This window comes from Corvus cornix, chromosome 2 (genome assembly GCF_000738735.6).
Source record: "Corvus cornix cornix isolate S_Up_H32 chromosome 2, ASM73873v5, whole genome shotgun sequence".
NCBI lineage: Eukaryota > Metazoa > Chordata > Aves > Passeriformes > Corvidae > Corvus > Corvus cornix.
In genome coordinates this window covers 102,290,442-102,303,773 of record NC_046333.1, presented here as the reverse complement: position 1 = coordinate 102,303,773, position 13,332 = coordinate 102,290,442, and the positions used below count along the sequence as shown (strand labels likewise).

Sequence of the window (13,332 nt, the reverse complement as noted above, 5' to 3'; positions counted from 1 at the left end):
TATTTAAATTTAATCATGAGCCACGTGATTACTGTTCTTCTGTTGACAGATGCTATCAGTGAAAAATCCTATTTCCTCTTGTGGCTGTTTGCCCAGAAACATCTATCAGAATGTGATGGTCTGCAGAATTTACATGCTCCTCTTGTCTGAGCATACCTATTGTACTCTGCTGTCAAGCTTTTAGCAAGAACATGTGATTTTATTTCCCTTAAATAATTTAAGAAAGTAGCACATGTATTTAATGTTTCCCTTAGAGATGATGGGAAAACAATGTAAAAGTTCCTTCCTGTCACTGGGCTTGTTTTTAAAAGCCCAAAAGCAAATCATGCCAATTTTTCACTGGCATATCCTGTGCCCTGACTGTGTGTCAGAGCACTGCCATATATCCTAGCTTTTTCCTTTTTACATTTAATAAACTAACCATCCTAACAATACAAATAAAAAACATTCAATGGAGACAGATTTCTTATATTTTTTAAATGGAAACTGTTCATATGAGAGCATCCTGTTACATGGATTTATTTGCAATCCTATATAGAATGGAGCTAGAATTCTATGTGAAAAAAAAATTCAAGGAAAAAGAAGTCTTCAGTCTGTATGCCTGATGTCCCTTCTCTATCCAGGCCCTTGACTTGGGAGCCTGCTCCACAGTGACAGCTCTCAGGCAAATATGTACTCCCTATGATCACAACAGTTGGCTGGAGTCACTGCAGGGCCTGGGGATTGTGCGCCTCTTTGCATCTGAGTTCTTCACCTTGAATTCCCCTGACTCTCATGATTGTGGACAACCTGTTTGCTTACTGCCTATGTGTTGCAGCAGGCAACAGAAGCCTCTATCACATAAAAAGGATATTCTCTTACTATTATTTTCTGTGAAGTGTGCTACCAAGTTAGTATTCATTTGCTCAATTTGGCATTTGGAAAGGTTCCATCTTGCTGCCAACCCTGTCTTCCTCTCAGCAAGCTCTTTTCTGATAAAGGCTGTAGAAGGCCATGGAGGAGATGTTCTTGAACACGTCTAACTGCATTCCATCTGTAGACTGATTTATTCTAGAATTAGTAAAATAAATATATACCAAAATGCTGTTTCTGTACAAACTCTGTCATGTACTAACCTTCCATATAGATCTCTTAAAATAACCAAGAACATTCAAATGAATGATGTACTGTTTGAAATAATCATTGCTTAGGCATTGTTCTCAATTAAGGCGGCAGAAATTGGCAACAAATTGCTTATAATTCATTTTTATTTACATCACAGAAGTTCCAGATAATCTTGCTTACAAAAATGATCTGTAGGAACTGACCACATCTTGGTACCCCTCATGGTAATGAATTGTGGATGATATCCAAATGAACTTGTCAAGATAAAACAGATTCCTTGCTTTCCAACCAGGAAAAACTGTTATTTCAACACAGCAAGAATGAATGGGTTTGCTAAATATTCCTTATTTTAAGCACTATTATTTGTTTTGCCTACGCTTGCTAGGGCATCTTCTCACAAGCACTGATGTGCTGAAAAACACACTGAGTTTTGAGGGGTTTTCTGCAGGTTCCTTAAGCCCACAGCTGGAAAAAAACACTGTTTATACAGGGAATTTGGAGTGAGTGGTGCAGCTGGAAGTCTCCAAGGTTTGTACCTGCCCAGGAGAACCCAAAGTTTCTGCATCTACCTGACAAGCTCCAAGATGAAATGCATCAGCACTTACTTCACACGAGGAATGAAATATTTAGTTAGTCAAGGAGTGGCTGAGATAACTAGGTCAGAAAAAATAACGGGCTTATGACAACCTGAGGTTACCCATATTTATTTTTAACATTTAATGTTAATATTTGATGGCTTGTATTTTCAGCCTGCACGCTTGCTGCTGACTGTTTTACCCTGCCTGGAAAGTGGAATTGTTTTGAGAAAAACTATAAACCCAGAGGCCTTAATTTCAACACGCAACTTTTAATTTTATATTACTGTGATTTGAGATACTCAGCTTGGTGGAAAGTATACCAATCCGGCTTGTCTGGGATTTTTATGTGGCCAGCGTGTGGAGGGATATAGGCATGGCAGAGCAGAAAGGGGAGAAAAAAGGTTAGTTGATGAGAGGCAGAGTAGATGGGAACTCTGAGAGGAGTCAACTCATCTTTCCCTGCATGGCATTGTCCCTTGGCTGGTAGCTGGGGGACACAGCAGAAAGAGTCAGGCAAGGTTAAGAGCCAGGCTGGAAGTTTGATCATGGGCAGGAGACAAACAGGTAAGTTGGACTGGGGGCACAGCAGAGGACAGCTTGCTGAAAGGCAGTGTTTCTATGTGTATGGCAAGAGATCAGGGAGAACAAGCCTGTGGATAAAGGAAGAGCTTTGTTTCAGTTGAATATGAAGGGTGAGATGCCTGTTAGATGTTGTAAGATAAGTAAGGAGAAAAGAATGTACACATCTGTGGTCCAGTGGAAAAAGCATCAAAAACAATACAGTAGTGTTGTTGCTGGGAGAGGTGTAAAGAAAATCCCCAATTTGATGTCTTTTCGCTCATACAATGTTTGTTTTCAAAGCTTAGCTAAGAGAAAAGCCCAAAGGAATAGTCATTAAGCCCTAAATATACTAAAATGAGTTGCACCAAGATCCAGCTTATCTTTTGCCTAGATCTGTGATTAGACAGAAAAAAACCACAGGTTCTCATTTGCTGTTTAGACTCCTGACCTTGTGTTCTTAATTGACTGCTCTACTAAACTGCTTGTAATACCAGGCTGTGGCTAAAGTCTTCAGTGAAATTCTCAAGTGAAATTCTCAGAGAAAAATTAATTGTGATTAAAGCAGAACCAAACTGCAAACAGCTGCTCTTGTCCAAAATTTTTCTAGAGCTGAATGCTCCCATTTCTGTTGTTGACTCAATTTAGTAAATGCTCCAATGTCCTGGAATTTAATTGGAGTTTGCTACATAAAGGTTCTGCTCATTGTCAGCTGTTTTTTCTATAAATCCAGAGCTGTGGATACAAGGCTTTAAACTTTTGTAAAGCCTTTGTAATTATCTTGTCTTGGATCAGTTGTGAATCAGTGAGGTTCCTCTAAGCTTTAAATTTTAGAAACAGCTAAGGTGCTAAAGAGCCATCTCCTTGCATGGCAGACTGTCCAGAGAATCACAGCCATGCCAAATTTCTGCTGTGCAACATGCCTGAAAGGAAGGGGAAGACTATAACAGTACTCGTTTTGTATTTACAGGACTTAGTCTTATGAAGATGCTGTTCAGCAGTTTTGCCAACAAAATCTAAAGCATGTCTAGATGTAAATATTGTATTTCAGAGCACATTCTCTCAAAAGTACTTTCTCTGTTCCCCAAAACCACTCCAGTTTGGCAAAACAGAAAAAAATAATTTCACAGACTTTTCCAACTTCAGACTGTAAATACTAAGTCATGCAGAAGAGACTTCTCTGCGTGAGTACAAAGTATGTAACCAAAATTGGATCTATATTGGCAAGGTAATTAAAATCCCAGCAAGCCAGGGGGCACCTGGGGTACTTGTCTCATAACAGTGACATTGATGTAATGCCTCTAGAAATAAGAAATGCCCTCATCCCAGCAGGCTACAAACCTGCAATGAGGTTCTTTTGTCTCCTTTATGTGCTAGTCCATATCTTCTTTCTTTGCAAACCAAATTTTATAGGACCCTAAAATTATCAAATGTATGCACAGGAATGAGAGATGTAACTTGCTTTAGTGTCATTTGGTTTTATTTTTCTTCTCCCTCATTTCTCTTGTGGAACCTTTTGACTGCTTTGCCAGAGAAAGATTTATACAGCACACCAGAAAACACAGAACATGGTTCTTGAACGAAAGCACTTCACAGACATTTGGAGTTGAGGTTTTCAAAGAGGATGAGACCAGATTTTGATGCCTTCAGTACCCAGCAGCTTCTGTTATGACATTAATGGCAAAACTTCAAAGGAGTTCTCATTCTGATTATTACACAAGGGGCTTGAGATGTTTGGAGAATTTAGCCTTAATTAGGTAGTAGAATGAAAATGCATGGTGGAAACATAAAATCTCATTGCATATTGAATAGTAGGTGATCTTATATGCATGATGGAGACTGCTGCTGGATAGCAGGAAACTGCTAATTGGCATTAAATGTTAATGGAATTAATTCTGCTTCTGTGGGTGCATTTCTTGCAAAACCCCATCTTGTACACCATCACATTTCATTAGCCCAAACAGATAGGTCAGTGAATGAGCACCTGCAGTCATTTCCCTACATCTAGCATACTTTTGCTGATGCATTGAATAGCTTGGGAAAAGTAGACCACATTTGTTTGTTTTTTAAAGAAAAAAGGCACCTTGGCATGTTTGATCAGTGATTACAAAAATGGGTGAGGTGGGTTCACTGATGCCAAAAATCTGATGAACATATGAAGTCAGCTTAGTTGTCTGCATAAAAATTTGTAAGTATTGCCACTGAAAAAAGCACATGACAATTATTTAGATTTTTGTGTACATCTGTTTACTTGTCTTCAAAGAAGCCCCCATGTAGTTACTTCATGAAATACCAGATAAGAGGAAATGCAGGAAGCCTTCACTTGGGAAAACAAATGAAAAATAAAGTCAATTACACTATCATGCAAGGATGGAGACAGCTAATCTGAGTCAGGCCTTCCCAATGAAGTTAACACACTCATGAGAACCAGGTGATTAAATGCTGAATTTGTTGAGTAAGCTCTCCCATTTCTCTGTCCATTCTGTGCCTGCTAGTCAAGAATAATTTTCACTAAAATATTTTCTAATCTGGATAACTTGTCATATACGATCTCTGGCTACTCCCTGGTGTTTGAGAAGCTTATTGGGAATATTTGATTTAAATTTTGGACAAATAAATAATATTATATATTTCTGTTTTCTGTTTCAATGACTCTAAAAAAAATGGTGGGAAACCTTTTCTTTTACTCATTCAGAACGAATATTTAGAAAACGTTTTTTGATATTTAACATAAAAATGACAGGTTTTGCAAGTGTCCAGAGAATCTGCAGAAAGTAAATGCCAAAACCAAGGGGAAAAAAATAAGATTTGAGTAAGAATATGTGATATCAGCTCTGGGCTAGGCTGTTAATTTAGCTCCATTCTTGGCTTCTGGCTAGCAAAAGAGCTCTGACAACATTTTCAGTATGGCCATGACACTCTCAACAAGACATGGGTGGGGGTTTGATCTTTGATCCCCTCTGGAAGAGGGCAAGTGGCCTCCCTGGCCTTCATGCCTTTGGTACCAAGAAGGGTGCTGCTGCAAAGACAACCTGGGTGCAGCTGCCTGGCGTGGAGCAGGAATACAAAGTACAGACTACTGAAATACCTTAGCAGAGATACTCATCTCAAAACCTCACTTTATTTCCCAAAAGAATTTTATCTGATAATACAAAAGCATTGAAGATCAATCCCCTTTCTTTATATGTAGTTTACAAATATTTGGGATTCGATACTGAGCAATGACTGTATATGTGAGACAGCAACCTCAGGAATGATACTCTAGCTTTCGTTTACAGTATTAAAAAAAAAGTTAGTAATGTCCTCAGTCCAGAAAGATGCCTGGTGCCTTCTTCAGGATGACTTAAGTATCTCTTCCTTTCAGGAAGCATCAGCACTAGAGCTAATGAGAAGTAGAATTGCAGAATCGCAGAATCATAGAACCATTTAGGTTGGGAAAGACCTTTAAGATCATCAACTCCAACCATAAGCCTAACACTGCCAATTCCACCGCTAAACCGCATCCCAAAGTGTCACATCCACACATCTTTTAAATACCTCCAGGGATGGTGACTCAACCACTTCCTGAGCAGCCTGTAGACAGAGAAGGCGTTGCTATTCTTGGTTTTCTCATGCAAAAGTTAGCCCAGGCACTTCCTCTTCCATGCAGAGGACACACAGTCATTTTTGCTCCTAAAAAATGAAACTGGAGATTAAAGCCAGCATCCAATGACAGCATTTTGTTTGCTTTGTTGTGGCAGGCAAGTGAAAACCGGAAGCTCCTGAACGCTCTGAAGGGTTTGCTGGATGACTTCCGCTCGGAGCTGCGGGATGAGGAGCGGGAGCGCCAGGGGCTCCAGCAGCAGTATGCCCTGCACAAGGCAGCCTGGGAGGTGGAAATGACTGAGCTCAAGTGTCGCCTCGAACAGGTAACAGCCCCTGTGTCCAACACCTGTAAAGAACAGCTGAGGTGCTTAATGAAACAGGAAATTTATGACAAAGAGAAAAGGGACTTTATTTATGTATTTTATCCTGGTGTCTGAAAGCCCTCACCCGAAGCCTGACCAAAGCTTTGCCGCGTGAGTTGCCTCTTGGATTTCCAGTTGTCCCAGTACAAGGGCCCATGCAGTAGGCACTGTGAGGACAAAGGAACTGAACCTCTTGCTGTATTTTCTCAGCAGGCTTGGCTGGTAATGTATCAGCTGTGGTAATGAGACGTGGGTGTCTGTATTTATCGGAGAGAAAAATATCTTGATGTTGGCATGCTCACAACTGCAGTATTTGATGCATAGGAGAGAAAAGAGTGATTCGACAACACTGAAGTGATAGATCAATATATTAATATTAAACCAGCCATTCAAAGCTACTGGTTAGTGATGGATGGCACCCCAATGAAGAGAGAGCTCTAGCTACCTGCCATGGGATACTGTTAGAAGCATTTGTATAAAACCTGGTGCCAGGTGCTTCAGCGTCGTGTATGGCAGTTCACAGAAGATGTACTGTTTCTGAACCAGCATGAAAATAGATCAGCAAAAAACCCACAAGAATTCATTTCCAAAGCTGATGGCATAAAAGCTCTTGTTTTACACATTGAAGAGGGGAGAGGTGGGAGAATTAGTACATTCAGATCTTGAGAAAAATCGTTGAGCTTCTCTTCAGACGGAAAATTTAATAAAAATATTCACTGTTGTGAGGGTGGTACATTTAGAAGTATTTGCTGAGCTATAGAGGCTCACTGTGATGCACAGAGCTGAGATGTGAGCAGTGCTTTTCCTGCCCAGGTACTGTGGGCTGCTTTCTCAGAATGAGGGGGGCAGCTTCCATTTTTAGCAGAGTATTCTCCCAAAAGATTCTTAGCTCAGCTGCTTCTTAGAGCACAAGCATTTCCAAACAATGTATCACTTGAAAAAGGAAACAAAATCAGTTCCTGTTTTGGCTGTCTAATATATCTTGGTGACAGATTTACCTTAAGCTCAGGATGGCAACAAAGAACCATCAGAGAGTCTGACCATGAAACCGCCGAGCTTGCCTGCTCCGCCTTTGCATGGGCAGTAAACTTCCAGGCTGCCACTTTGGCTGGTGTTTGGCACCAGGACAGGGCTGCCACTTCTGCTCAGGAGTTTCCGCCCTTCCTTCTGGGGCTTTTACCAGGCTGCTTGCTACCTCCACTGCTCCACTGGTAGTAATGTATAACTCATGGTAATTACTGAGCCATAGGTGTTACTTTTTACATTTTTTCAAGCAAATGAGAAAAATGAACCTGGACAATATTTAAGAAATTAGGCTTTCTTCCTTTGCCAATTCCCCACAACATTTCTGTTTCACAGTAAAAACAGGTCCCAAATGCAGTAGAAAAAAAGATAACACAACTTTAACCAAATAATAGCCAAGTCTTGTCAGGTTCATTTGTGTAGAAGGAGCTCTCATGATGCCATTTTGTTGTGTTGATGGGTGGTGATGAAGTTACCTCCCACCCTAAGTTTCTGCCAGCATCCTGACAGGCCCACAGAGGACCAAGGTCTTTCTATTCTCCACTGCTATCTTCACTTCTGCTGTTTTCCACCTTTTTTATGAAGCAGTAGGTCAATTAACAAAAGCATTTTCCTCAAGAGAGTCAATTCCTAATTAATAGTCACTGGCAATGGTTTTGCATTTTGATGCTTCAACTATCTCTGTATAGGAAAGAAAGAAAGAAAGAAAGAAAGAAAGAAAGAAAGAAAGAAAGAAAGAAAGAAAGAAAGAAAGAAAGAAAGAAAGAAAGAAAGAAAGAAAGAAAGAAAGAAAGAAAGAAAGAAAGAAAGAAAGAAAGAAGAAAGAAAACTCTTCTGATATAAAACCACTGCGTATCAGAGATGACAATATACTGTTGCCTTCTGCCTTGGAGCTTTAACACTGCAAGATCATTAAAAATAAAATCTTGTCTGTCAGAAATGCATGTACATCTTATTTGGCAGAAGGATCCATAGGGATTGTTTTTAAAATAGGAAATAATGAGATTTCTCCCAAATATGAAATTGTGATAGTGCTGAGTCAATAAAGAATCACTATAATTTTCAGCCTCCAGCTCATCAAGTGGAAAATCCTGGTGTTCTGGAACCTGTAAACTGAGAAAAGTTTGGAAGAAGGTGGGAGTTAATGTTAGGGGCCAAACCCTGTGTATACTTTGAGAACTTGCATTAAGAACATGGGACCCATTAAGGATATGGGAGTCCCTTACTAGGGCTCTGATCAATAGTCCAGCTTCAGGATGCCTGGGGGGAATAGAATATAATATAATATAATATGTGGTGCACAGGTGTGATAAAGATGATGGCATGTCAACTTTGTTAAAATATGATGCTGCTCTGAGAATTGATTTTTTTGGTTGGTTGTTTCGTCATTTGAAAGAAAACAACTGGACTCTGGAAATTAGAGGTAGAAGATGCAGGTGTTTTAAGATTTCTTTGTCACTGCAAGTGGCTGTAACAGGATGTTCTCTGCAGCTCAGTACAATTTAAGTAACTCAAGCAATAATCTCTCAGTCAATTGTTTGGAGAGGCTGTTCCAGACACTAGTAAGCATCACTCCTGAATCCAGTCTGAACTTCTCTTTGCTCAGAAAGTTTCGGCCTTATTTTCCACATAGGGCAAAGTGAATGTGTTGTCCTTCTCTCTTGCTAGAGGAACATGTTTCCCAGCTGACCTGCTGCCTCTCATTTTTGAGGACAACATTAGCTCCAGAGGCGGAAATGAGTTTTCACTGCTTTTCACTCCATTTCACCTGCAGAGCTAGGGGATGGAGATGTATCCCATTCTGAGTCACTCACACATCTACTGAGCTGTCAACAGAAGGTCGGGTTCCAAGGACAAATTCTTCACTTGCTTGAATTTACACAAAACAGTTGACACTTTTTCCCTCTGACAACGGTCCAGCACTGGCCCAGCTAGACCAGAGAGGTTGTGCAATCTCTGCACTTGGAGGTTTTTCAGGATCCATCTGAACAAACTCCTGCACAACCCATTCTGATCTCAGAGCGTACCATGGTGGAAGCAGAAGGTTGGACTAGAGACTTCTGACACCCCATCAAGCCTATGTTTTCCTATGAATCCATTACCTTGGGCCAGCTCTTCTGATCTGATTGAGCTGACCCTTGATGATGCAATTGAAGAAGGGAGGGAAGGTGGCATCAGATAACTGCCCTTGAAATCAGTTCAGACTCCAGAACCTCAGAGGTGGGGGGATGATCTTGGTACATCTGCTGCTGCTGCTAACACCTTCTCTTGAGGGAGGGTCACACTGCTGAGGGTTGTTGTGGGAAAAGTCTCTTCAGAAGATGAATTCACTCTCCCCAGGTTTCAGGTGCACTGAGTGAGAGCACAAAAGCAGAGCAGTAGCAGAGGACATGGTCCTGGCAATTGTCTCAGAGATAATGATGAGGTTGGAGTTTATCTCCATGTTTCCTTCATTGCTGCACCTATAATCCCATCAGAAAGATCATAACTGGTGCCTTAATAGCATGAATTGGTAGAGCTTGAGAAATTATCCCCTGGAGTTTTCACTGTCTTGATTTTAAAACTTTTTTCACACTGAACATATTTGATCATTTATAGAGATCCTAAGATCTAAGAATTGCTATAATCCTGCCATTACCATGATGAAGTTAGGTCTTTAACTCAAATCCATTGTCAGACACAGGCTTTTACTGCAGAAAGTTTAGCATCCTAGTAACATTTGACTTTATTGCCAGCTGGAAGGGGAGAGTGAGAACACCTCCGGAGAAACAGGTCTTGCTTTGGATGCAAAGGGAGCTTTTAAAAGGGAAAGAGAGGAGCACAAGAAGCTTCTGGCTGACAGTCACAGTGTCGTGATGGACCTCCGCTGGCAAATCCAGCACAGTGAGAAGAACTGGAACCGGGAAAAGGTGGAGCTCTTGGACAGGCTTGATAGAGACCGGCGAGAATGGGACCGCCAAAAGAAGGAGCTGCTCAGGCGGATAGAGCAGGTAAGGAGTCCTCAGGTAAGGAGTCATCTTGGGTGAGCAATGCCTGTCTGAAAAAATGAGGCCACTGTACCATTACTACACTCAGGCCAAGCTCAAGGGACAGCATTAAGAAGCGGCGCAGGAACAATTTTGCTTCCTTGGCTACATCGATATTTCTCATGCTACAAAACAATTTATATACACAAGGGAGTAAAGGGAAAATGCTCATAATCCCTATAAAAGACCACTTATGAGAACTCAGCTCTAGGTTAGAGGTCATTTCCTGCCTCATTTAAATTACCCTGGACAAGCACGGTCACATTCTGTTTGAAAGCTTTAGTGCTTCTCTGTGCTAAAACACTCAACCCACAGAGTTATTCAAGGTTTGGTATACAGTTTCCTGCTGAAAGAGACTGTTCATCTATGAATTAGCCACCAAAGATGCAGCTGCTGCAACTATTCAGTCTCAACTGAATTCTTTATCTCTGGGAAAGGAACACAGGGGTTAACATGAAGAGCCCTGACTGATAACACAGTTATCAGTTCTAAATATTCAGAAGAATATTGGTCACATTCATTTTGTGCAAACCTCTGTTAGCATTTGCAAATCTGAGAAATGCATGCCTATCCCCTTGTTTTCATGCCTATCTGTATTTTCATCTGCTTAGTATTAGAAACAAGTAATGCCTAATGAATTTATTATCAGGTTGGAAGCCAAAAAAATGAAAAGTTTTTGACTGAACATTGTTCAGCTCTGAGTCATGCATTCCAGGAAAAGCAAGAGAAACAACTGAAATTGTGGGTCCTCAACCAACTGAATGCTTTCCATCCTTAGGACATCACAAATGGGACCACGAGACACAGACAATGAACCCTTTCCAAAAACTGGTCATGAAGTTACGCTGGGCTTTCATCAATTTAAACCTGTGAAGCCACTCTATGCTCTGCTCAAGTGTAATGCTCCCTAGAGAGCATGCACAAGTCTGGTGTGGTTCCATTTTTGATGGAAATGGAGTCAGGGCTGCAACAAGAAGTTAAAGAAAAAGACACCAGGCTGAAAATATTATGAGTACAAGACTAAACCTTATTTTGAGCTGTGGCTGTTAACCACAGAGTAGCACTTAGGAAAATCCCATGCTCTGTGGGTATTTCCAAAATCAATGCTAAAAGTGTAGGTCTGGGTGGGTGTGCCAAACATGCAGGTTTTACAGACCAAGAAAGGTGATTTTTGAGCTTCTAAATTTCAAAATATCAACAAATTCTGGATTTTTTAAATCTCCTATATATCTGAGTGATTTTGTGTGTACTTCATGCAGCTTGTTGAGCTAGCCCTTGTAATGCAAGACAATAGTGCATCTCCTAAGATAAAACCATCTGAGCCTATGAGGCTTGTAGCAAAGCTCATCATGCAAAATTCCTGGTTTCCAGGGTTCAGTGTCAGAAGGTGCTTAGGCTTAACTGGGCTGGTTTGTAACTGTTGGGTTTCAGTGGCCAAACTACCTCCTATGGATTCTTCATTCACAATGGGAATTAAATAACCCTCAGAAAATTTTTCAATATGCCAAGGACATAGACAGAAATTTTCTTTGAGGAGACACTGGTACCTCTTTGGATATTTATTTTCCTGTCCTTATAAATTGTGGGGTTTTTAATATCATCTCTTAGGGGTATCCTCAATAGCTTGAGGGACTTAACCTGGTTACAGTCTGCTTTTTCTAGTTCCTGGGAATGGGGCACATTGAAAGAAGCCACAGAGAAATCCCTGTTAATGTGACCTAGCCTTTAATTCTCTTAAAACCTGATATAAGCTCTCAGTGTCATCTTGGCAGAGCCTACAAAATAGCTCTTAGCTAGTGCTGGAACTGATTCCTTTTGTTACGTTCCTGAAACCTCTGGGCTTTAACTATATATTTACTGTGCCAACTGTACGCAGAATTGGCAATGAATAGGGGAAATAGAAATTATTATATCAAGCTAATTTCAGAGGACTAGGTGACCAGAAATAGCATTTGAAATCTTGGCTACCTGCCTACAAACTTCATAACTCCGTCTTTGCTTATAATCAAACATTTCCCTGTGTGACAGGAAGCTTCCAAATATTTGCAAGCTTTTAGTTGAATATCCTCTCAGATTGCAGTCATGCCCTGCTTTATATGGAAACAATTAGAATATCTCTGAAGTCCTACTCCCCAGGGTTTTAGTGTGTGTATTCCATGTATGGCAATACACAGAGGATGAGGAGACTACACCACTGTGTATGTTTGAAACAAAGCCTAAGAGATAGCAGAAGCATGTGTGCCAAATTTCATACTAATGCTTTATGCCTGCCTGCTTTCACACAGCTCCTGAATAATACATGTATGATAAGGGGGAAGTCACACCATTGTATAAAATATATAAAATACTTTACTCTGAATGGTGATGGGAATACTGCTCGCATATAAAAAACATGATGACCTACTTTGTTCAGAGCTCACAGTTGTTGTTTTTCCTTTTTAAGTACTCTGTCACTTTGTTTTCTCTTAGAGAATCTCCCTCCCCTGTGCTCCTAAACCTAATTGTGCACAGAGTACGCTGACAAGTATTTAAACCCACAAGATCATCTGTATAAAAAGTTGTGGGTTTAGAGGTATAAACACATGGGAACTCGAAAATTAGTCACTCTTGAAAAGTTAGGGTAGTACTTGTCACTTTAATTCTCCTGTCAGCTCTCTGAGGTTCAGAGAGTCAGGCAGTATCTGTACTGTTCTCTCATAAAGGTTTCCAAAACCTTGTCTTTATAGGATCTCTAAAAATCTGAAGGGCTTGCAATTGGAGCTGTCTATACAGAAAGCATGTAATTACCATTTCTCCTTGCTTTGGATCTTGCCCATATGCTCAGGAATGACCTCCAGGATCTCTTGATTTATACCTTCCAGCCCCTGTCTTTACGGGAGACTTCCTTTTAATAAAACTGTTTCAGATTTTGTGTATCATGAGCAAAACACTGAAGATGCATTTCCCTTTTTGTAGACCTGAATCAAGAAAAAAACCTCACTGTTTTCAGCTGAAGTGTAAATTTAATCATTTGGGTCCTAAAATGGTTTGGTCTAAATTAAGCAATTCAATAGCCGTTTATTTTTCCAAACACAAGCAGCAAGATTAATATGTTTT

The 13,332-nt window shown here is 40.4% G+C and overlaps 1 protein-coding gene across 2 annotated transcripts in view; it reads left to right on the top strand.

Moving 5' to 3' along the window:
- MTCL1 (microtubule crosslinking factor 1) overlaps window positions 1-13,332 on the top strand; it is a 48,797-nt gene that overhangs the window by 20,993 nt on the left and 14,472 nt on the right. For both annotated transcript variants that reach the window (XM_019283989.3, XM_019283990.3), the window contains 2 exons: window positions 5,981-6,148; window positions 9,946-10,200. In XM_019283989.3, the coding sequence (XP_019139534.3) occupies window positions 5,981-6,148; window positions 9,946-10,200 (423 nt within the window). The remainder of the gene's footprint in view (window positions 1-5,980; window positions 6,149-9,945; window positions 10,201-13,332) is intronic.